The 24,254-nt window shown below is 42.4% G+C and overlaps 1 protein-coding gene across 1 annotated transcript in view; it reads right to left on the reverse strand.

The window, feature by feature from the left end:
* Window positions 1–1,340: 1,340 nt before the first annotated feature.
* Window positions 1,341–24,254, reverse strand: part of ahnak (AHNAK nucleoprotein) — a 57,095-nt gene continuing 34,181 nt past the window's right edge. Inside the window, exon 5 of the mRNA XM_072551102.1 lies at window positions 1,341–22,311. Coding sequence (XP_072407203.1) covers window positions 2,767–22,311 — 19,545 coding nt within the window. The 3' untranslated portion in view covers window positions 1,341–2,766. The remainder of the gene's footprint in view (window positions 22,312–24,254) is intronic.

Below are 24,254 nucleotides of genomic sequence, written 5' to 3' on the forward strand. Positions count from 1 at the left end.
CTTATTGCAGAAGGAGGGGTGAGGTTCGAGGGCAGAGGTGTGGGAAGTGGAGGAGATGCGCTGGAGGGCAATGTTGATCATGTGGGAGGCGAAATTGCAGTCCCTAAAAAGGACATATGGGATGTCCTGGAGTTGAATTGCTCCTCCTGGGAGCAGATATGGAGGAGGCAGAGAAATTTAGAGTAAGAGATCGCGTTTTTACAGGAGGAGGTGGGAGTCAGTGGGATTGAAAAGATGTCCATGTTGAGGCGGTCTCCAGGGATGTAGACAAAGAGATCTAGGAAGGGGAGCTGTTGGAAATCGTCCATATGAACTCGAGATCAGGGTGGAAGGTCTTGGTGAAGTTGATGATCCATTTAACCTCCTCATGGAAGCACGAGGTGGCACCGATACAGTCATCGATGTAGTGCAGGAAAAGGTGGGGGATGGTGCTGGTGTCATTACAAAAAATGGACTGTTCCACATAAAAAGGCAGGCATAGCTGGGGCAGATGTGGGTCCCTGGCTATCCCTCTGGTCTGATGTGAGTGGGAGGAGTCAAAGGAGAAGTTGTTCAGGGTGAGGACTAGCTCTGCCAATTGAGTGAGTGTGTCAATGGAGGGGAACTGGTCGGGTTGACAGGAGAGGAAAACTCGGAGGGCTTGTAGGCTGGACGTAGGGGTTGGATGTGGACGTCAATTCATATGAGCCACAAGTGAAAATTCAGTCCTTTCTGTCGAACCTGCCATTCTTAGGTTTGTAAGCGAATAGTAAACTGAACTGAATTGGTTGCTCTGCAAGACCATAAGCAGCACAATAGGAGTGAGAACTAGCTTGATGGCTCTTTAACCCTTTACCTTTAGGAAATTTGGACAGGGTATTTCTTTCATCGAATTCATGTAATGGAGATGACATTCGTTGCTTAATATCCAACCAGTACCATTGTTGGACTTGTGACCAACAGGAAGTATACTTTTTGTCCAGAACACACAATAGTCTACAAATCCAAGTTTTGAAATTCAATGAGCTCAGTGGGTCTCGGGATCTGTGATATGATTAACACAATGGCATATATTCTGGCACAAGTTCAGCCATGCCCCAGTTTTGAGTGCAACGGCAGTGGTTCCAAGAATCTCAGGGGTCTGTACGCTGTAAGTCTGCTTGGCCATGAAGGAATCATAACGAAATCCAGTGCTCCACTCGTCTCTCTCTGAGTAGCACTTAGCAACAACAGCACTGTTTAAATTATTTTTCTCTCATCTCAGCCTTCAGTTCTGTTGTAACTTTCCTATCATTCAAATCAAACATTCAGTCTTTTGTTTCTTAATTTGCATAAAAACCAAGAGACAGAGACAAGACCAGTTTCCAATTCAGGGTAATGAACAATTTATTTGATTTTTACAAGGTACACACTTGTCTTACATTCCCATCGTCTACCATAAACTTTGCCATACAAGTGTAGACAGAATTATGAAGAAGAAGTTCTATTAACAACACTGTAGAATGGAACAAAGAAATGGTAAGAAAATCTAGAAAAGTCACAATTTTCCTGTAATTTGTAACAAAAGGAAAGGGTTTGTTATGTTACAGGGAGTTTGGTGCAATCTGTGGATTCAGACAAAGCAGTATTTTAGTGCAGTGCTGTCATATTCTGCTTTATAATGCTATTAAATCAGACCGTGCAGGCTCCTTCATAGGCCTGCCGATACATACATGCTGTTAGCAAGCCCATCTCAGACCACTCTTTCCATTCTGAAATTTACACCTCACAGCAGTGCAGTTAGCAACCAAGTTGTATTGCCGGGACGTAAAGGGAATTGGGAGGAGGAGAGGGTGGGAAGGGAATGGGATATTTGAAGTGCAAATAAGTTGTGTTATTTAATTTAGTTTTCATAGTATTTAATACTTATGACTCAAACTGATCCAAACTGCATCGTTGAACGTTGAATAATTTCTCTAGGCCTTTTTATCTGTGGCTTTGGGAGATAGGTCTTGGAATAAAAGATTACAGCAGCAGGAGCAGAAGATAAAGAGGCATGATGGCATTAACACTCGGGTTCACAGTGGAAACATGCCTTAATTAGATCCACAGACCAACAGTTAGCACATTTTACAAAGAGAAAAAATTAAGCTGTCCTGAATACATTTTTCTGCAGCCCTGTAAGTCTACAAGGAAATAAAATTGGCCAAACATTATTGTGGTTGGACTCTGGCAATACAACATCAATCACTGGACGAATTGAGTCTGTTCTGGCTAATACCAAAATACTTTTTTCATATAGATAGGATAGCTTCTATTGGTCTAAAGACAACTTAAACTCTTCCTCTCCAACTGTCTCCGCTCAAATCATTAATCAATAAAACCTCTCACAGATTAGCTGCATTCCATTGAATAAAGTAAGCTAGAGAGAGCACCAGTGATTACATGTTTTAACACCTCAATTTTACCAGTATATGAAAATAACAAACCACTACATAGAAAATGTATCAAAATAGTTTATTTTTCTGCTAGTAGGCTATTGCTTTCAGCTTGTAGTAATAGAACTTCAGTTTGTTGTGTTAGCTGGTACAGAAGTGTTTGAAATATCTGCAGGTCAGATCTGGCTATGGTTCAATTCTCGCATTGTAAAAACAAAAACAATGACTCAACACTTTTAAATAATCCATTTGACTTTTGACCTGCCAATGAGATAGGGATGAAGTCCAGTGGACCTCTGTGCCTTGGCTTATCAGTTAAAAGTAATGCAGTTAATTTCTATTTACAAGGACTCAGGCTCTATTTACAAAATTATTCTTTGTTTTTGTTGATATTTAGTTCTACCTTAGGAAGACGGAATCCTGCTTTGGATCCACTTTCATTACTGGATGAGGAGGACAGGCGGGTCTTCTTAGAAACTAGAGAGATACCGCTGCCCTCTGCTGCTGCCTCACCTTCACCAAGGGTGACCTCATAGGAGCCCTTTGACTTTGCCCCAAAGCCTCCAAATGTCCCAAATTTCAGCTTTGATTTCTTTCCTTTTGCACCTGCAGTCCCTTCTCCAAAATCTAATCTGCCCTTGGGGGATGATGGTGAAAGGTCATGCTCATCACTCAGAGATGACGACCTATGACGTTCTGATTTTTTGCCTTTAAATAATGAGAAATCTAGTGTGCCAGACTTGCTTTTTGGGGAAGTGCTTATGTCCAAACTAGAAGCTTTACCAGATCCAGCAATTTCTGCTCCTTCCACCTCAACTTCACTGAATCCCAGGCTACCCTTTGAACCCTTAATATCAATCTTTGGCCCCGATACACTAAATTCACCCTCAGCTCCTTCAATACTACCTTTCCCTTTAGACTTAGAAAAATTAAATTTGGGCATTTTAATTTTCCCCTTTTTTACCTTAACCCCTGAACCATCCACATCATCTTCTCGTATGCTAATATTTGTCTGTGGTCCTTTAATGTCGACACTTGGACCTTGTACGCCTGAAGAACTGACACCTGTTGCCATGTGATGTGATTCTACATTTGGCCCTTTTATTTGAAATTGAGAACGTTTGAATTTAGGTATTGTGATTTTATCCAATGGAACATCAAGATCAGCTATTGCTGCTTTAATATCTGCACTTATGTCCGTAGCTTTGACATCAAGCTCTGGACTTTTCAGGTCAATTTTGGAACTGGAAGTATTAACATCACCTTTGATTGTAGGGCCTTTTGCATCAAATTTCACATCGGCTGATGGCAGTTTTACTTCAGGGCTCTTTAATTTAGCACTTAAGTTCACATCTGGTACAGCAACATTTATATCTCCCTTTATATCTTGCTCAAACTTTGGTCCAGAAAATTCTACGTTAGCTTTTGGCACATTAATATCAACACTGGAACCTTTTCCTTTTAAACTAGCAATGTTAATATTTGATGTATCCATTTTCACATTTGGCCCCTTAATGTCCAATTCAGGGCATTTTATGTCAGTGTCCAAACTTCCTTCTAATTTAGGGCCCTTCACATTAACACCAAAATCAGAGGCAGAGATCCCTTTTACCTTCTGCTCTGCAAGGTTTATATCAGCTTTTGGAAGATTGATCTGGGGCATCTTTAGCTTTCCTTCTCCCCCTTTAATGTCAATATCAGCACCACAAACATCGATATTAGGACCTTTTACACCCACATCTGGTCCTCTAAAGCTTCCTTTGATATTTGGGCTGGAAATATTGACATCTCCTTTTATCTGTGGATGCTTTGAATCTAAGTCCATTTTAGGTGCTGAGATATCAACTGATGGTATAGCAATTTTGGGCCCTTTGAATTTACCATCAGCATTTATGTTCACATCAGGTGTTTCAAGATTGACATCTACAACTGGTGTCCTAAGATCACCTCCTACCTTCAGTGCATTTGTGTCAAGATTCACATCAGGACCTTGCAATTTGGTACCAGAAATGTTAATTGCAGGCATGCTCAGCTTTCCTTCTGTACTCTCAAAATGACCATCTGGTAACTTAAGACTTGGTCCTTTCAAGTGTAGATCTGAGTCAGAGATGTTGGGTTGAAGCTCATCAATGTTAACCTCAGGTCCTTTAATTCCAGTGTCTAATTTTGGTATACTAACATTCATGTCCACACCTGAACCTTTGAATTTTGGGCCTGAAATATTAAGCTTTGGTTTCTTAATTTTCATTTTTAATTTACTTTCTGGTTTTTCAATATCAACATTTGGAGCTTCAACATCAAAATCTATTTCGGGTCTCTTTATGTCAATCGTTGGTCCTTTTACATCTCCTGATACTTCACCTTTCAGATTTGCGTCCTTTAAATTAATATCCAAATTTGGCTCAGACATTTTGGGTGATTTGATGTTTAGTAAAGGCAATTTTAATTTTGTGCCCTTAGCTTTGAAACCATGTCCTTCCAAGGCAACATCCGTATTGACATCAACTCCCGGTGCTCTGATGTCAACATGTGGACCTTTAATGTCCAAAGATGAAACATCAATACTAGGTGCTTGTAAGTCTCCTTCAATCTTTGAACTAGGTAGTTCACCTTTCGCTTTTGATGATGCCAGATCAAATTCAACATCTGGAAATGTCAATTTGCCCATTTTTCCAAATCGTTGTTTCTTTACTTTTGGATGCTTGATGTTCAGTTGTCCATCGGATGATCCAAGTGTTACACTTAGATTTGGTGACTTAATACCTGCTTCTGGCTTGGATAAATCAAGTTCACTCATTGGAGTGGTTACCTTTACATCTCCTGCAGGTTTCTTTGATTTGATATTGAATTTGGGCATCTTAAACTTGCCTTTTTTCCCTTTGGTACTTATGTTCAGGTCTGGCGAATCAACACTCAAATCTATGTCAGAACCAGAAATGTCCAGAGATGGAGCATTTATGTCACCTTGTGGTCCTTTAATTCCAAATCCAAACTTTGGCTTCTTCATTTTTGGCAGTTTCAGATGTGCACCTTGACCATCTGTATCCATCTCAGGTGCACTAACATCAACACCTAAACTTGGAGACTTAATATCAGCTGTACCTTCCAGTTTGGGGCCTTTCAAGTCAAAATGCATGTCTGGGGAGGTTATATTGGGAGCTGAAATACCCATGGAGGGCAATGAAACCTTGCCCTCATTTCCTTTCACATCAGGACCCTCAATTTTCATCTCAGGTGCCTTAATATTTACTTTGGGACCTTGGATATCAAAACCTGAACCTTTAATGTCACCCTCCATGTTAATGTCAGCAGCAGCACCATGACCACCTGACAGTTCAGGACCCTTAAACCCAAAATCCAAATTAGGAGCTTTAAGTTTGGGTAAAGAGATGTTAATGCCTGGCATTTGAAATCCAGGACCTTTGATTTTACCATCAACATCCATATCTACGTCAGCAACTTCAACCCCACCTTTTATCTTTGGTCCAGATATAGTAACATCTGTCTCAGGAACATTGGCTTTAATGTCCAATTCAGGTCCTTTCAGTTTGGGTCCACCCATCTTAAATGTGGGCATATTAATTTTTGGCATTTGGAACTGTCCGTGTGCACCGTCCAAGTTAATGTCTGGAGTCTCTACATCAATCTTTGGACCTTTAATTTCTCCCTCTATACTTGGTGAAGAGATGTCACTTGTCTGATCACCCCTTAATTTTGGGGCTTTGAAATTCAAATCAATGTTGGGAGCTGTTATATGCGGCAAATGTATTGAAGGCATTGAAAATTTTGCACCAGTTTCTTTAACATTAGGCCCATCAATATCTAATTTGGTGCCTTTGATGTCACCCTCCATATTAATAGCAGGGACTTCCAAATCCCCAGAGACTTTTGGGCCTTTAAGTTCCAAGTCTAAATGAGGCTTTGGGACCTTTGGAGCAGAGATGCTGATTCCAGGTTTTTTAATCTTTGGGTCTTTGATGTCACCAGCCAAAGTAACATCAGGGACATCCACATCGCCTGACAGTTTTGGACCTTTCAATTCCAGGTCAAAATCTGGCTTTGAGACCTTCGGACCAGAAATTTTGAAACCTGGTAATTTGAATTTAGGGCCTTTGGTTTGACCAGAACCACCATCAATGCCAAGATCTACATCTGGCATTTTTAAATCACCTTCCATTGTTGGTCCTGTGAGATCCACATCTGCCTCAGGAAGACGAGCATCAATATTCACATCAGGCCCTTCTCCTTTCCCTCCACTAAACCCGAATTTTGGCATTCTGATTTTAGGCATATGGAATTTCGCACTTGGACCTTTAATATTAGCCTCAGTAACATCTATATCCACCTTGGGACCTTTAATGTCACCCTTTATTTCAGCAGAGGGGAGGTCAATATCGTGTTCACCTTTCACCTCTGGGCCTTTGAGACTCAAATCCAAATCAGGAACCTTGATCTTGGGCAATGACATGGAAGGCATTGAAATATTGAAACCACTTCCTTTGGCCTCGGGTCCCTCAATATCAACTTTAGGACCTTTAATATTGACATCTGGGCCTTTGAGATCACCCTCGAGATTAACATCTGGGACATCGACATCTGCTCCGGCCTTTGGGCCCTTGAATTTCAAATTCCAATCTGGCTTTTCAAACTTGGGTCCTGATATATTGAAATCTGGCATTTTAAATTTTGGGCCTTTGATTTTACCAGAGCCTCCACCAACATCTAGATCTACATCAGGTACATCAATATCACCTTCAATCTTTGGACCAGTTAGACTGACATCTGCAGCTGGAAGATTTGCATCAATATTGACATCGGGGCCTTCTACTTTACCACTACCAAAACCAAACTTGGGCAATTTGAATTTGGGCATGTGGAATGATCCACTGGGACCCTTAATGTCAGCCTCAGGAACATCTATGTCCACCTTGGGACCTTTGATGTCACCCTTTATTTCAGCAGAGGGGAGGTCAATATCGTGTTCACCTTTCACCTCTGGACCTTTGAGACTCAAATCAAAGTCAGGAACCTTGATCTTGGGCAATGACATGGAAGGCATTGAAATATTGAAACCACTTCCTTTGGCCTCGGGTCCCTCAATATCAACTTTAGGACCTTTAATGTTGACATCTGGCCCTTTGAGATCACCCTCGAGATTAACATCTGGGATATCGACATCTGCTCCGGCCTTTGGGCCCTTGAATTTCAAATTCCAATCTGGCTTTTCAAATTTGGGTCCTGATATATTGAAATCTGGCATTTTAAATTTTGGGCCTTTGATTTTACCAGAGCCTCCACCAACATCAAGATCTACATCAGGTACATCAATATCACCTTCAATCTTTGGACCAGTTAGACTGACATCTGCAGCTGGAAGATTTGCATCAATATTGACATCGGGGCCTTCTACTTTACCACTACCGAATCCAAACTTGGGCATTTTGAATTTGGGCATGTGGAATGATCCACTGGGACCCTTAATGTCAGCCTCAGGAACATCTATGTCCACCTTGGGACCTTTGATGTCACCCTTTATTTCAGCAGAGGGGAGGTCAATATCGTGTTCACCTTTCACCTCTGGGCCTTTGAGACTCAAATCAAAGTCAGGAACCTTGATCTTGGGCAATGACATGGAAGGCATTGAAATATTGAAACCACTTCCTTTGGCATCAGGTCCCTCAATATCAACTTTAGGACCTTTAATATTGACATCTGGCCCTTTGAGATCACCCTCGAGATTAACATCTGGGACATCGATATCTGCTCCAGCCTTTGGGCCCTTGAATTTCAAATTCCAATCTGGCTTTTCAAACTTGGGTCCAGATATATTGAAATCTGGCATTTTAAGTTTTGGGCCTTTGATTTTACCAGAGCCTCCACCAACATCTAGATCTACGTCAGGTACATCAAAATCACCTTCAATCTTTGGACCAGTTAGACTGACATCTGCAGCTGGAAGATTTGCATCAATATTGACATCGGGGCCTTCTACTTTACCACTACCGAATCCAAACTTGGGCATTTTGAATTTGGGCATGTGGAATGATCCACTGGGACCCTTAATATCAGCCTCAGGAACATCTATGTCCACCCTGGGACCTTTAATGTCACCCTTTATTTCAGCAGAGGGGAGGTCAACATCGTGTTCACCTTTCACCTCTGGGCCTTTGAGACTCAAATCAAAGTCAGGAACCTTGATCTTGGGCAATGACATGGAAGGCATTGAAATATTGAAACCACTTCCCTTGGCATCAGGTCCCTCAATATCAACTTTAGGACTTCTAATATTGATATCTGGCCCTTTGAGGTCACCCTCGAGATTAACATCTGGGACATCAACATCCGCTGCAGCCTTTGGGCCCTTGAATTTCAAATTCCAATCTGGCTTTTCAAACTTGGGACCTGATATATTGAAATCTGGCATTTTAAGTTTTGGGCCTTTGATTTTACCAGAGCCTCCACCAACATCTAGATCTACATCAGGTACATCAATATCACCTTCAATCTTTGGACCAGTTAGACTGACATCTGCAGCTGGAAGATTTGCATCAATATTGACATCGGGGCCCTCTACTTTACCACTACCGAATCCAAACTTGGGCAATTTGAATTTGGGCATGTGGAATGATCCACTGGGACCCTTAATGTCAGCCTCAGGAACATCTATGTTCACCTTGGGTCCTTTGATGTCACCCTTTATTTCAGCAGAGGGGAGGTCAATATCGTGTTCACCTTTCACCTCTGGGCCTTTGAGACTCAAATCAAAGTCAGGAACCTTGATCTTGGGCAATGACATGGAAGGCATTGAAATATTGAAACCACTTCCTTTGGCCTCGGGTCCTTCAATATCAACTTTAGGACCTTTAATGTTGACATCTGGCCCTTTGAGATCACCCTCGAGATTAACATCTGGGACATCGACATCTGCTCCGGCCTTTGGGCCCTTGAATTTCAAATTCCAATCTGGCTTTTCAAACTTGGGTCCTGATATATTGAAATCTGGCATTTTAAGTTTTGGGCCTTTGATTTTACCAGAGCCTCCACCAACATCTAGATCTACATCAGGTACATCAATATCACCTTCGATCTTTGGACCAGTTAGACTGACATCTGCAGCTGGAAGATTTGCATCAATATTTACATCGGGGCCCTCTACTTTACCACTACCGAATCCAAATTTGGGCATTTTGAATTTGGGCATGTGGAATGATCCACTGGGACCCTTAATATCAGCCTCAGGCACATCTATGTCCACCTTGGGACCTTTGATGTCACCCTTTATTTCAGCAGAGTGGAGGTCAATATCGTGTTCACCTTTCACCTCTGGGCCTTTGAGACCCAATTCAAAGTCAGGAACCTTGACCTTGGGCAATGATATGGAAGGCATTGAAATATTGAACCCACTTCCCTTGGCATCAGGTCCCTCAATATCAACTTTAGGACTTCTAATGTTGATATCTGGCCCTTTGAGATCACCCTCGAGATTAACATCTGGGACATCGACATCTGCTCCAGCCTTTGGGCCCTTGAATTTCAAATTCCAATCTGGCTTTTCAAACTTGGGACCTGATATATTGAAATCTGGCATTTTAAGTTTTGGGCCTTTGATTTTACCAGAGCCTCCACCAACATCTAGATCTACGTCAGGTACATCAATATCACCTTCTATCTTTGGACCAGTCAGACTGACATCTGCGGCTGGAAGATTTGCATCAATATTGACATCGGGGCCTTCTACTTTACCACTACCGAATCCAAACTTGGGCATTTTGAATTTGGGCATGTGGAATGATCCACTGGGACCCTTAATGTCAGCCTCAGGAACATCTATGTCCACCTTGGGTCCTTTGATGTCACCCTTAATATCCGTAGAGGGGAGGTCAATATCGTATTCACCTTTCACCTCTGGGCCTTTGAAACTCAAATCAAAGTCAGGAACCTTGATCTTGGGCAATGACATGGAAGGCATTGAAATATTGAAACCACTTCCCTTGGCATCAGGTCCCTCAATATCAACTTTAGGACCTTTAATGTTGACATCTGGCCCTTTGAGATCACCCTCTAGATTAACATCCGGGACATCGACATCTGCTCCGGCCTTTGAGCCCTTGAATTTCAAATTCCAATCTGGCTTTTCAAACTTGGGTCCTGATATATTGAAATCTGGCATTTTAAGTTTTGGGCCTTTGATTTTACCAGAGCCTCCACCAACATCTAGATCTACATCAGGTACATCAATATCACCTTCAATCTTTGGACCAGTTAGACTGACATCTGCAGCTGGAAGATTTGCATCAATATTTACATCGGGGCCCTCTACTTTACCACTACCGAATCCAAACTTGGGCATTTTGAATTTGGGCATGTGGAATGATCCACTGGGACCCTTAATGTCAGCCTCAGGAACATCTATATCCACCTTGGGACCTTTGATGTCACCCTTAATATCCGTAGAGGGGAGGTCAATATCGTGTTCACCTTTCACCTCTGGGCCTTTGAGACTCAAATCAAAGTCAGGAACTTTGATCTTGGGCAATGACATGGAAGGCATTGAAATATTGAAACCACTTCCTTTGGCATCAGGTCCCTCAATATCAACTTTAGGACCTTTAATATTGACACCTGGCCCTTTGAGATCACCCTCGAGATTAACATCCGGGACATCGACATCTGCTCCGGCCTTTGGGCCCTTGAATTTCAAATTCCAATCTGGCTTTTCAAATTTGGGTCCAGATATATTGAAATCTGGCATTTTAAGTTTTGGGCCTTTGATTTTACCAGAGCCTCCACTAACATCTAGATCTACGTCAGGTACATCAATATCACCTTCAATCTTTGGACCAGTTAGACTGACATCTGCAGCTGGAAGATTTGCATCAATATTGACATCGGGGCCTTCTACTTTACCACTACCGAATCCAAACTTGGGCATTTTGAATTTGGGCATGTGGAATGATCCACTGGGACCCTTAATGTCAGCCTCAGGAACATCTATATCGACCTTGGGACCTTTGATGTCACCCTTAATATCCGTAGAGGGGAGGTCAATATCGTGTTCACCTTTCACCTCTGGGCCTTTGAGACTCAAATCAAAGTCAGGAACTTTGATCTTGGGCAATGACATGGAAGGCATTGAAATATTGAAACCACTTCCTTTGGCATCAGGTCCCTCAATATCAACTTTAGGACCTTTAATATTGACATCTGGCCCTTTGAGATCACCCTCGAGATTAACATCCGGGACATCGACATCTGCTCCGGCCTTTGGGCCCTTGAATTTCAAATTCCAATCTGGCTTTTCAAATTTGGGTCCAGATATATTGAAATCTGGCATTTTAAGTTTTGGGCCTTTGACTTTACCAGAGCCTCCACCAACATCTAGATCTACGTCAGGTACATCAATATCACCTTCAATCTTTGGACCAGTTAGACTGACATCTGCAGCTGGAAGATTTGCATCAATATTGACATCGGGGCCTTCTACTTTACCACCACCGAATCCAAACTTGGGCAATTTGAATTTGGGCATGTGGAATGATCCACTGGGACCCTTAATATCAGCCTCAGGAACATCTATGTCCACCTTGGGTCCTTTGATGTCACCCTTTATTTCAGCAGAGGGGAGGTCAATATCGTGTTCACCTTTCACCTCTGGGCCTTTGAGACTCAAATCAAAGTCAGGAACTTTGATCTTGGGCAATGACATGGAAGGCATTGAAATATTGAAACCACTTCCTTTGGCCTCGGGTCCTTCAATATCAACTTTAGGACCTTCAATATTGACATCTGGCCCTTTGAGATCACCCTCTAGATTAACATCTGGGACATCGACATCTGCTGTGGCTTTTGGGCCCTTGAATTTCAAATTCCAATCTGGCTTTTGAAACTTTGGTCCTGATAAATTGAATTCTGGCATTTTAAGTTTTGGGCCTTTGATTTTACCAGAGCCTCCACCAACATCTAGATCTACGTCAGGTACATCAATATCACCTTCTATCTTTGGACCAGTCAGACTGACATCTGCAGCTGGAATATTTGCATCAATATTGACATCGGGGCCCTCTACTTTACCACTACCGAACCCAAACTTGGGCATTTTGAATTTGGGCATGTGGAATGATCCACTGGGACCCTTAATGTCAGCCTCAGGCACATCTATGTCCACCTTGGGTCCTTTGATGTCACCCTTTATATGTGCAGAGGGGAGGTCAACATCATGTTTACCTTTTACCTCTGGGCCTTTTAGACTCAAATCAAAGTCAGGAGCCTTGATCTTGGGCAACCCTATGGAAGGCATTGAAATATTGAAACCACTTCCTTTTGCATCAGGTCCCTCCATTTTGGGACCTTTAATTTTCACATTTGGTCCTTTGAGATCACCCTCAAGATTAGCTTCATGGACATCCACATCTCCAGTGATCTTTGGACCTTGCAGCTTGATATCAAAATCAGGTGATTTGACTTTAGGTCCTGAAAGACTAACGTCTGGCATTTTAAACTTGTGCCCTTTGATTTTACTTCCACCGCCAATGTCTACATCTACTTTGGGTACATCAACATCACCTTCTATCTTTGGACCACTTAGGCTGGCATCTGCAGCAGGAACGCTGGTCTCAATATTCATACTGGGACCTTCTACTTTCCCTCCACCTATTCCGAACTTAGACATTTTAAACCGTGGCATCCGGAACTTTCCACTGTGACCTTTGACGTCAGCTTCAGGAACATCTATATTCACCTTGGGTCCTTTCATGTCACCCTTCATATCAGCAGAGGGGAGATCAGCTTTCACATCTGGGCCTTTGAGACTCAAATCAAAATCAGGACCCTTGATTTTAGGTAATCCTATGGAAGGTATTGACATCTTGAAACCACTTCCTTTAGCCTCGGATCCCTCAATATCAAATTTAGGACCTTTAATGTTGACATCTGGCCCTTTGAGATCACCCTCGAGATTAACATCTGGGACATCGACATCTGCTCCGGCCTTTGGGCCCTTGAATTTCAAATTCCAATCTGGCTTTTCAAACTTGGGACCTGATATATTGAGATCTGGCATTTTAAGTTTTGGGCCTTTGATTTTACCAGAGCCTCCACCAACATCTAGATCTACGTCAGGTACATCAATATCACCTTCAATCTTTGGACCAGTTAGACTGACATCTGCAGCTGGAAGATTTGCATCAATATTGACATCGGGGCCTTCTACCTTACCACTACCGAATCCAAACTTGGGCATTTTGAATTTGGGCATGTGGAATGATCCACTGGGACCCTTAATATCAGCCTCAGGAACATCTATGTCCACCTTGGGTCCTTTGATGTCACCCTTTATTTCAGCAGAGGGGAGGTCAATATCGTGTTCACCTTTCACCTCTGGGCCTTTGAGACTCAAATCAAAGTCAGGAACCTTGATCTTGGGCAATGACATGGAAGGCATTGAAATATTGAAACCGCTTCCTTTGGCCTCGGGTCCCTCAATATCAACTTTAGGACCTTTAATATTGACATCTGGGCCTTTGAGATCACCCTTGAGATTAACATCTGGGACATCTACATCTGCTCCGGCCTTTGGGCCCTTGAATTTCAAATTCCAATCTGGCTTTTCAAACTTGGGACCTGATATATTCAAATCTGGCATTTTAAGTTTTGGGCCTTTGATTTTACCAGAGCCTCCATCAACATCTAGATCTACGTCAGGTACATCAATATCACCTTCAATCTTTGGACCAGTTAGACTGACATCTGCAGCTGGAAGATTTGCATCAATATTGACATCGGGGCCTTCGACTTTACCACTACCGAATCCAAACTTGGGCATTTTGAATTTGGGCATGTGGAATGATCCACTGGGACCCTTAATATCAGCCTCAGGAACATCTATGTCCACCTTGGGTCCTTTGATGTCACCCTTTATTTCAGCAGAGGGGAGGTCAATATCGTGTTCACCTTTCACCTCTGGGCCTTTGAGACTCAAATCAAAGTCAGGAACCTTGATCTTGGGCAATGACATGGAAGGCATTGAAATATTGAAACCGCTTCCTTTGGCCTCGGGTCCCTCAATATCAACTTTAGGACCTTTAATATTGACATCTGGGCCTTTAAGATCACCCTTGAGATTAACATCTGGGACATCGACATCTGCTCCGGCCTTTGGGCCCTTGAATTTCAAATTCCAATCTGGCTTTTCAAACTTGGGACCTGATATATTGAAATCTGGCATTTTAAGTTTTGGGCCTTTGATTTTACCAGAGCCTCCACCAACATCTAGATCTACGTCAGGTACATCAATATCACCTTCAATCTTTGGACCAGTTAGACTGACATCTGCAGCTGGAAGATTTGCATCAATATTGACATCGGGGCCTTCGACTTTACCACTACCGAATCCAAACTTGGGCATTTTGAATTTGGGCATGTGGAATGATCCACTGGGACCCTTAATGTCAGCCTCAGGAACATCTATGTCCACCTTGGGACCTTTGATGTCACCCTTTATTTCAGCAGAGGGGAGGTCAATATCGTGTTCACCTTTCACCTCTGGACCTTTGAGACTCAAATCAAAGTCAGGAACCTTGATCTTGGGCAATGACATGGAAGGCATTGAAATATTGAAACCACTTCCCTTGGCATCAGGTCCCTCAATATCAACTTTAGGACCTTTAATGTTGACATCTGGCCCTTTGAGACCACCCTCGAGATTAACATCTGGGACATCGACATCTGCTCCTGCCTTTGGGCCCTTGAATTTCAAATTCCAATCTGGCTTTTCAAACTTGGGACCTGATATATTGAAATCTGGCATTTTAAGTTTTGGGCCTTTGATTTTACCAGAGCCTCCACCAACATCTAGATCTACGTCAGGTACATCAATATCACCTTCAATCTTTGGACCAGTTAGACTGACATCTGCAGCTGGAAGATTTGCATCAATATTGACATCGGGGCCTTCTACTTTACCACTACCGAATCCAAACTTGGGCATTTTGAATTTGGGCATGTGGAATGATCCACTGGGACCCTTAATATCAGCCTCAGGAACATCTATGTCCACCTTGGGACCTTTGATGTCACCCTTTATTTCAGCAGAGGGGAGGTCAATATCGTGTTCACCTTTCACCTCTGGACCTTTGAGACTCAAATCAACGTCAGGAACCTTGATCTTGGGCAATGACATGGAAGGCATTGAAATATTGAAACCACTTCCCTTGGCATCAGGTCCCTCAATATCAACTTTAGGACCTTTAATGTTGACATCTGGCCCTTTGAGACCACCCTCGAGATTAACATCTGGGACATCGACATCTGCTCCGGCCTTTGGGCCCTTGAATTTCAAATTCCAATCTGGCTTTTCAAACTTGGGACCTGATATATTAAAATCTGGCATTTTAAGTTTTGGGCCTTTGATTTTACCAGAGCCTCCACCAACATCTAGATCTACATCAGGTACATCAATATCACCTTCAATCTTTGGACCAGTTAGACTGACATCTGCAGCTGGAAGATTTGCATCAATATTGACATCGGGGCCCTCTACTTTACCACTACCGAATCCAAACTTGGGCAATTTGAATTTGGGCATGTGGAATGATCCACTGGGACCCTTAATGTCAGCCTCAGGAACATCTATGTCCACCTTGGGACCTTTGATGTCACCCTTTATTTCAGCAGAGGGGAGGTCAATATCGTGTTCACCTTTCACCTCTGGACCTTTGAGACTCAAATCAAAGTCAGGAACCTTGATCTTGGGCAATGACATGGAAGGCATTGAAATATTGAAACCACTTCCTTTGGCGTCAGGTCCCTCAATATCAACTTTAGGACCTTTAATGTTGACATCTGGCCCTTTGAGATCACCCTTGAGATTAACATCTGGGACATCGACATCTGCTCCGGCCTTTGGGCCCTTGAATTTCAAATTCCAATCTGGCTTTTCAAACTTGGGACCTGATATATTCAAATCTGGCATTTTAAGTTTTGGGCCTTTGATTTTACCAGAGCCTCCACCAACATCTAGATCTACGTCAGGTACATCAAAATCACCTTCAATCTTTGGACCAGTTAGACTGACATCTGCAGCTGGAAGATTTGCATCAATATTGACATCGGGGCCCTCTACTTTACCACTACCGAATCCAAACTTGGGCAATTTGAATTTGGGCATGTGGAATGATCCACTGGGACCCTTAATGTCAGCCTCAGGAACATCTATGTCCACCTTGGGACCTTTGATGTCACCCTTTATTTCAGCAGAGGGGAGGTCAATATCGTGTTCACCTTTCACCTCTGGACCTTTGAGACTCAAATCAAAGTCAGGAACCTTGATCTTGGGCAATGACATGGAAGGCATTGAAATATTGAAACCACTTCCCTTGGCGTCAGGTCCCTCAATATCAACTTTAGGACCTTTAATGTTGACATCTGGCCCTTTGAGACCACCCTCGAGATTAACATCTGGGACATCGACATCTGCTCCGGCCTTTGGGCCCTTGAATTTCAAATTCCAATCTGGCTTTTCAAACTTGGGACCTGATATATTCAAATCTGGCATTTTAAGTTTTGGGCCTTTGATTTTACCAGAGCCTCCACCAACATCTAGATCTACATCAGGTACATCAATATCACCTTCTATCTTTGGACCAGTTAGACTGACATCTGCAGCTGGAAGATTTGCATCAATATTGACATCGGGGCCCTCTACTTTACCACTACCGAATCCAAACTTGGGCAATTTGAATTTGGGCATGTGGAATGATCCACTGGGACCCTTAATGTCAGCCTCAGGATATTCTATGTCCACCTTGGGACCTTTGATGTCACCCTTTATTTCAGCAGAGGGGAGGTCAATATCATGTTCACCTTTCACCTCTGGACCTTTGAGACTCAAATCAAAGTCAGGAACCTTGATCTTGGGCAATGACATGGAAGGCATTGAAATATTGAAACCACTTCCTTTGGCATCAGGTCCCTCAATATCAACTTTAGGACCTTTAATGTTGACATCTGGCCCTTTGAGACCACCCTCGAGATTAACATCTGGGACATCGACATCTGCTCCGGCCTTTGGGCCCTTGAATTTCAAATTCCAATCTGGCTTTTCAAACTTGGGACCTGATATATTCAAATCTGGCATTTTAAGTTTTGGGCCTTTGATTTTACCAGAGCCTCCACCAACATCTAGATCTACATCAGGTACATCAATATCACCTTCTATCTTTGGACCAGTTAGACTGACATCTGCAGCTGGAAGATTTGCATCAATATTGACATCGGGGCCTTCTACTTTACCACTACCGAATCCAAACTTGGGCAATTTGAATTTGGGCATGTGGAATGATCCACTGGGACCCTTAATGTCAGCCTCAGGAACATCTATGTCCACCTTGGGACCTTTGATGTCACCCTTTATTTCAGCAGAGGGGAGGTCAATATCGTGTTCACCTTTCACCTCTGGGCCTTTGAGACTCAAATCAAAGTCAGGAACCTTGATCTTTGGCAATGACATGGAAGGCATTGAAATATTGAAACCACTTCCTTTGGCCTCTGGTCCCTCAATATCAACTTTAGGACCTTTAATGTTGACATCTGGCCCTTTGAGATCACCCTCGAGATTAACATCTGGGACATCGACATCTGCTCCGGCCTTTGGGCCCTTGAATTTCAAATTCCAATCTGGCTTTTCAAATTTGGGACCTGATATATTGAAATCTGGCATTTTAAGTTTTGGGCCTTTGATTTTACCAGAGCCTCCACCAACATCTAGATCTACATCAGGTACATCAATATCACCTTCTATCTTTGGACCAGTTAGACTGACATCTGCAGTTGGAAGATTTGAATCAATATTGACATCGGGGCCCTCTACTTTACCACTACCGAATCCAAACTTGGGCATTTTGAATTTGGGCATGTGGAATGATCCACTGGGACCCTTAATATCAGCCTCAGGAACATCTATGTTCATCCTGGGTCCTTTGATGTTACCCTTTATATCAGCAGAGGGGAGGTCAATATCATGTTCACCTTTCACCTCTGGACCTTTGAGACCCAAATCAATGTCAGGAACCTTGATCTTGGGCAATGACATGGAAGGCATTGAAATATTGAAACCACTTCCTTTGGCCTCGGGACCCTCAATATCAACTTTAGGACCTTTAATGTTGACATCTGGCCCTTTGAGATCACCCTCGAGATTAACATCTGGGACATCGACATCTGCTCCGGCCTTTGGGCCCTTGAATTTCAAATTCCAATCTGGCTTTTCAAATTTGGGACCTGATATATTGAAATCTGGCATTTTAAGTTTTGGGCCTTTGATTTTACCAGAGCCTCCACCAACATCTAGATCTACATCAGGTACATCAATATCACCTTCAATCTTTGGACCAGTTAGACTGACATCTGCAGTTGGAAGATTTGATTCAATATTGACATCGGGGCCCTCTACTTTACCACTACCGAATCCAAACTTGGGCATTTTGAATTTGGGCATGTGGAATGATCCACTGGGACCCTTAATATCTGCCTCAGGAACATCTATGTTCATCTTGGGTCCTTTGATGTTACCCTTTATATCAGCAGAGGGGAGGTCAATATCATGTTCACCTTTCACCTCTCGACCTTTGAGACCCAAATCAATGTCAGGAACCTTGATCTTGGGCAATGACATGGAAGGCATTGAAATATTGAAACCACTTCCTTTGGCCTCGGGTCCTTCAATATCAACTTTAGGACCTTTAATGTTGACATCTGGCCCTTTGAGATCACCCTCGAGATTAACATCTGGGATATCGACATCTGCTCCGGCCTTTGGGCCCTTGAATTTCAAATTCCAATCTGGCTTTTCAAACTTGGGACCTGATATATTGAAATCTGCCATTTTAAGTTTTGGGCCTTTGATTTTACCAGAGCCTCCACCAACATCTAGATCTACGTCAGGTACATCAACATCACCTTCTATCTTTGGACCAGTTAGACTGACATCTGCAGCTGGAAGATTTGCATCAATATTTACATCGGGGCCCTCTACTTTACCACTACCGAATCCAAACTTGGGCAATTTGAATTTGGGCATTTGGAATGATCCACTGGGACCCTTAATGTCAGCTTCAGGAACATCTATGTCCACCTTGGGACCTTTGATGTCACCCTTTATTTCAGCAGAGGGGATGTCAATATCGTGTTCACCTTTCACCTCTGGGCCTTTGAGACCCAAATCAATGTCAGGAACCTTGATCTTGGGCAATGACATGGAAGGCATTGAAATATTGAAACCACTTCCGTTGGCCTCGGGTCCCTCAATATCAACTTTAGGACTTCTAATGTTGATATGTGGCCCTTTGAGATCACCCTTGAGATTAATATCTGGGACATCGACATCTGCTCCGGCCTTTGGGCCCTTGAATTTCAAATTCCAATCTGGCTTTTCAAACTTGGGTCCTGATATATTGAAATCTGGCATTTTAAGTTTTGGGCCTTTGATTTTACCAGAGCCTCCACCAACATCTAGATCTACGTCAGGTACATCAATATCACCTTCTATCTTTGGACCAGTTAGACTGACATCTGCAGCTGGAAGATTTGCATCAATGTTGACATCGGGGCCCTCGAGTTTCCCTCCACTCATTCCAAAAGTGGGCTTTTTAAATTTAGGGATGTGAAATGATTCACTGGAACCCTTAATATCAACCCCAGGAATATCTATATCTGCCTTGGGTCCTTTGATGTCACCCTTAACAGTTGCAGAGGGAAGATCAATATCATGGTCCCCTTTCACCTCTGGACCTTTGAGACCAAACCTGTGTCCTGATATATTGAAATCAGGCATTGTAATTTTAGGGCTTTTGATTTTACCATAGCCTCCACCAACATCAAGATCCACGTCAGGTGTATCAATTTTACCTTCTATGGTTGGTCCAGTTAGACTGACATTTGCAGCTGGAAGATTTGCATCAATATTGACATCGGGGCCCTCTACTTTACCGCCATCGCGTCCAAACCTGGGCATTTTGAATTTGGGTATGTGGAATGATCCACTGGGACCCTTAATATCAGCCTCAGGAACATCTATGTCCACCTTGGGACCTTTGATGTGACCCTGAACATTTGTAGAGGGAAGGTCAATATCATGGTCAGCTTTCACCCCTGGTCCTTTAAGATTCAAATCAATGCCCTGACTGCTTACTTTGTGTAAACCTACAGCAGGTATCGAAAATGTAAGGTCACTACTTTTGGTATGTGGTCCCTCAATATCAACTTTAGGCCCTTCAATATTCACATCTGGGCCTTTTAGATCACCCTCTAGCTTAACAGTGGTGGCATCAACATCTGCTGTGCTTTTTGGGCCTATGAATTTCAGATTGATATCAGGCTTTTCGATCTTTGGTCCTGAGATGCTTAAATCTGGCATCTTTAAATCGGGACCTTTGATTTTAGCTGATCCTCCTCTGACATTTAAATCCACATCAGGTACACAAATGTCATCATCTATCTTTGGTCCCTTTGAATTAGCATCTGTACTGTGCCATCTAATGTCAGTGTCTGGTATATCTGTTTTTATATCTAGTTTGAGTTCTTTGATCTCTCCCTTTATATTTGCTGAGGGGAGATCAGTACCATGGTCACCCTTTTCTTTTGAGCCTTTAAGACTAAAGTCAATGTCTGCAGTTTTTACAGTGGGCAGATTCATAGAAGGCACTGAAAACTTAAGCCCCCTTTCCTTGATGTCAGGTTGCTTAATACAAACTTTTGAATCACTAGTATTCAGATCTAGACCCTTGACGTCACCCTGTAGTTTGATGTCAGGTAATTCAACATTTGGACCTTTCTGCTCCAAGTAAATATCTGGCTTTGGTACCTTTGGCCCATAGATAGTGAATCCCGTCTTGTTAAGTGTAGGGCTTTTGATGCCAGTCTCCAGTTTAATGTCAGGCACATCAACATTCACTGTTGCTTTTGCACATTTGCCTTCCAGGTTAAAATCAGGCTCACAAATTTTGTGTCTGATTCCTGGCAAGTTAAAATTCGAACTTTTGATTTCACTATCACCCCCTCCAACATTCATATCTACTGCGGGTATTTCAACATCGCTTTCTATCCTCGGTCCAGATATTTTAATGTCTGCCTCTGGAACGTTCATACTGATTTTCAGATCCGGTGCTTCTGTTTTTGTCCGCGTATTTGTATTTATATCTGAGCCTGAAACACTGAAGTTTGGTGTCTTCGTTTTGATATTTAGTTTCCCGTCTTGTGTGTTCAAACTTGAACCATCAGGCTGCATCCTCAACTTTTGACCATCAGTTCTTGGACCTTTTAAATTGTCACAACTTCCAGATACATTAAGATCAGCATCAGTCTTTGGAGAAGCAATTACTGTTTTTGCTCCAATTGTATTAATATCAATAACTGGATCTTTCACATTTGTCACTCCAGCTTTGCAGTCAAGATCAGATATTTGCACCGTTCTTCCATATCGTCCTGCTATATTGGCTTGTGGCATATGGAAAGTAGCTTGGCCGTATTCCATATCTGGTCCAGTTACCTCTACAACTTTTGTTTTCACAATGTGCATTGTATGAGTGGTCCGTTGACAGTCTCCCGTTTGAAATTTCAGAAATTCAGTGTCTGGGAGATTAACATCTACGTCCATCTCTGATGTTTCCAGTTTTGGTCCTGATCTCTCAGTGGTGACTTGCTCATATCTTGGAACTTTTATTTTAAATTCTGGATTCTGGATGTCTGTGTCTGTCATGACTGTAGGACCAGAAGTATGAATAGTACGTGTAATAACCTTTCTGGTGATGTGTACATTGGAAGTTCGGTCGGCTTGATCTGGTGCCTCTGAACCATCTTCTGACTTCAGGCGAGGCTTGATTTTTGTTCTAAAAATCCTCTGATAGTCTTCATCATCTCCACTCTAGAGGGAATATAAAATCTTGTGTCATATCGAACTTCATTTTTTTAATTAAAGTGGATTTGTCAGATTTCTATCCAGGACAATTTCGTCCTAGTTTCAGGCTTGTGCAGACCTTGTCAGTCTCAGCTAGTGTGGCAGCATGAGACCTGGGGAGGAAATAAAATATCAACCAGAATACCCACTCTAATACCAGTGGTTCTTTTGGAAAGAGGTTGTGTGTGGACATTCAGTGAGGATAGGATCAAGCTTAGCTGTAATATATTCCTCTGTCCACAACTGAAATATTTTTGATTATACATGATGCACCTCTTCCAGTCAGTCCCTTCCCACCAGTTATAACTGCAGATGCAATGTGAACCTTTTGAGGCTATCAGGAAACACGTTAGTTACTGTGCTTATTTGGGTGCCATGCCACTATGTTTTTTTTTACTGGCAAAACTTCAAAAAGTGTGCATGTGCAGAACTTTCCATAAGCGCAATGTGAACCTTTTGGGTGTCAGGACACACAGCCCATGATAAATGAGTGATGTTTGGACAACCACAAGCTGCAGGTAGAGTTAGCTCCTTCAGAAGTGATGGAGAAGATTTAGAGAAATATGTGGTCAAGGATTAAAAGAAAAATATATTAAAGAGCTTATTAGTTGCCTCTGATACTGAAGTGACTTCACAATTGGGAGGGTCTAATTACAATGCAAAAAATTTATATTAGCAGTTTCTATTAAAGTGAATATTGGAACTTATAATAAATGAATTTGATGAGTTATGCATGGATTTTAGTGTGCTACATGAAAGATGCAAGTAGTCCGTAATTTTGTTTCAATAAAGAGAGTTGAATATTATTTTGTTATTTATAAACATAAATTTCTGCCACCTCAGGTGACGTAAATGTAGACGTGCATCTGACCTGTTCAACATTGAAACCTGACTGAAGAGTGCTTTTCATCAGTGCCTCAAGAGGGCAGTGTTTGAGGCTGCAAAAACATGACCTCCTTTCATTTCCAATTATTGGAGAAAACAAATTTTAGAAATGTTCAGGGTTTTGATACCATGAACAGCATCCTCTGTTTCTTTTGGTTTCTCTACAATGTTGTCCTCTCCAGTTGTATTCTTGACTGAGTGACCATCAGATACCTTAATTAAGTAACCAGTTACTAAACAGACATATACATGAATAAGATACAAATTAGGAGCTGGCATGGCACGGTGGTTCAGTAGTTAGCACTTCTGCCTCACAGGGTCAGTCAGACAGGTTCGATTCTACCCTTGAGTGACTGTCTGCGTGGAGTTTGTACATTCTCCCATGTTTGCATGGGTTTCCTTTGGGTGCTTTGATTTCCTCCCACAGTCCAAAAATGTGCAGGTTATTTGGATTGGCCATTCTAAATTGCTGATGGTGTCCAGGGATGTGCAGGCTGGGAGAATTAGCCATGGGAAATGCAGGGTTGCAAGGATATGGTAGTGGTGTGGGTCTGCTTTTGGGACAGTTAGTGTGGACTTGAAGGTCCAAATGGCCTGTTTCCACACTGCAGGGATTCTATGAGAATGCTATTTGGCACCTCAGTTCCGCTTCATCATTCATTATGATCATGGCTCATCCAATCATGGCCCGACTTTACGTTCCTGCCTCCCTCAAAATGGATCCTCCACTCCACTCGCAATTATATTTAGCTGACTATGTGTGAACAGATTATTCAACTGTGGGAACCAACACGGAAAGCCCCTATCCTGTCCATGTGCACTCATCATTCATTTCAATCAGGAGCAGGAACCCTGAATAGTGTTCCTTTCATTACTCAAACACTGTGGCCAACTATAGTGTTCCCTACCTTCAGAATAACCTGCTCAGCACAGTTCAGGATGGAATTTTCACCTTCCTGGTCTGCATTATCCATGAGTAATTGGGAAGTCTGGTTATTACTTATTTCATATTTCAATCCCACATT

The sequence above is a fragment of the Chiloscyllium punctatum genome, chromosome 31 (genome assembly GCF_047496795.1).
Source record: "Chiloscyllium punctatum isolate Juve2018m chromosome 31, sChiPun1.3, whole genome shotgun sequence".
In the NCBI taxonomy this organism is placed as follows: domain Eukaryota; kingdom Metazoa; phylum Chordata; class Chondrichthyes; order Orectolobiformes; family Hemiscylliidae; genus Chiloscyllium; species Chiloscyllium punctatum.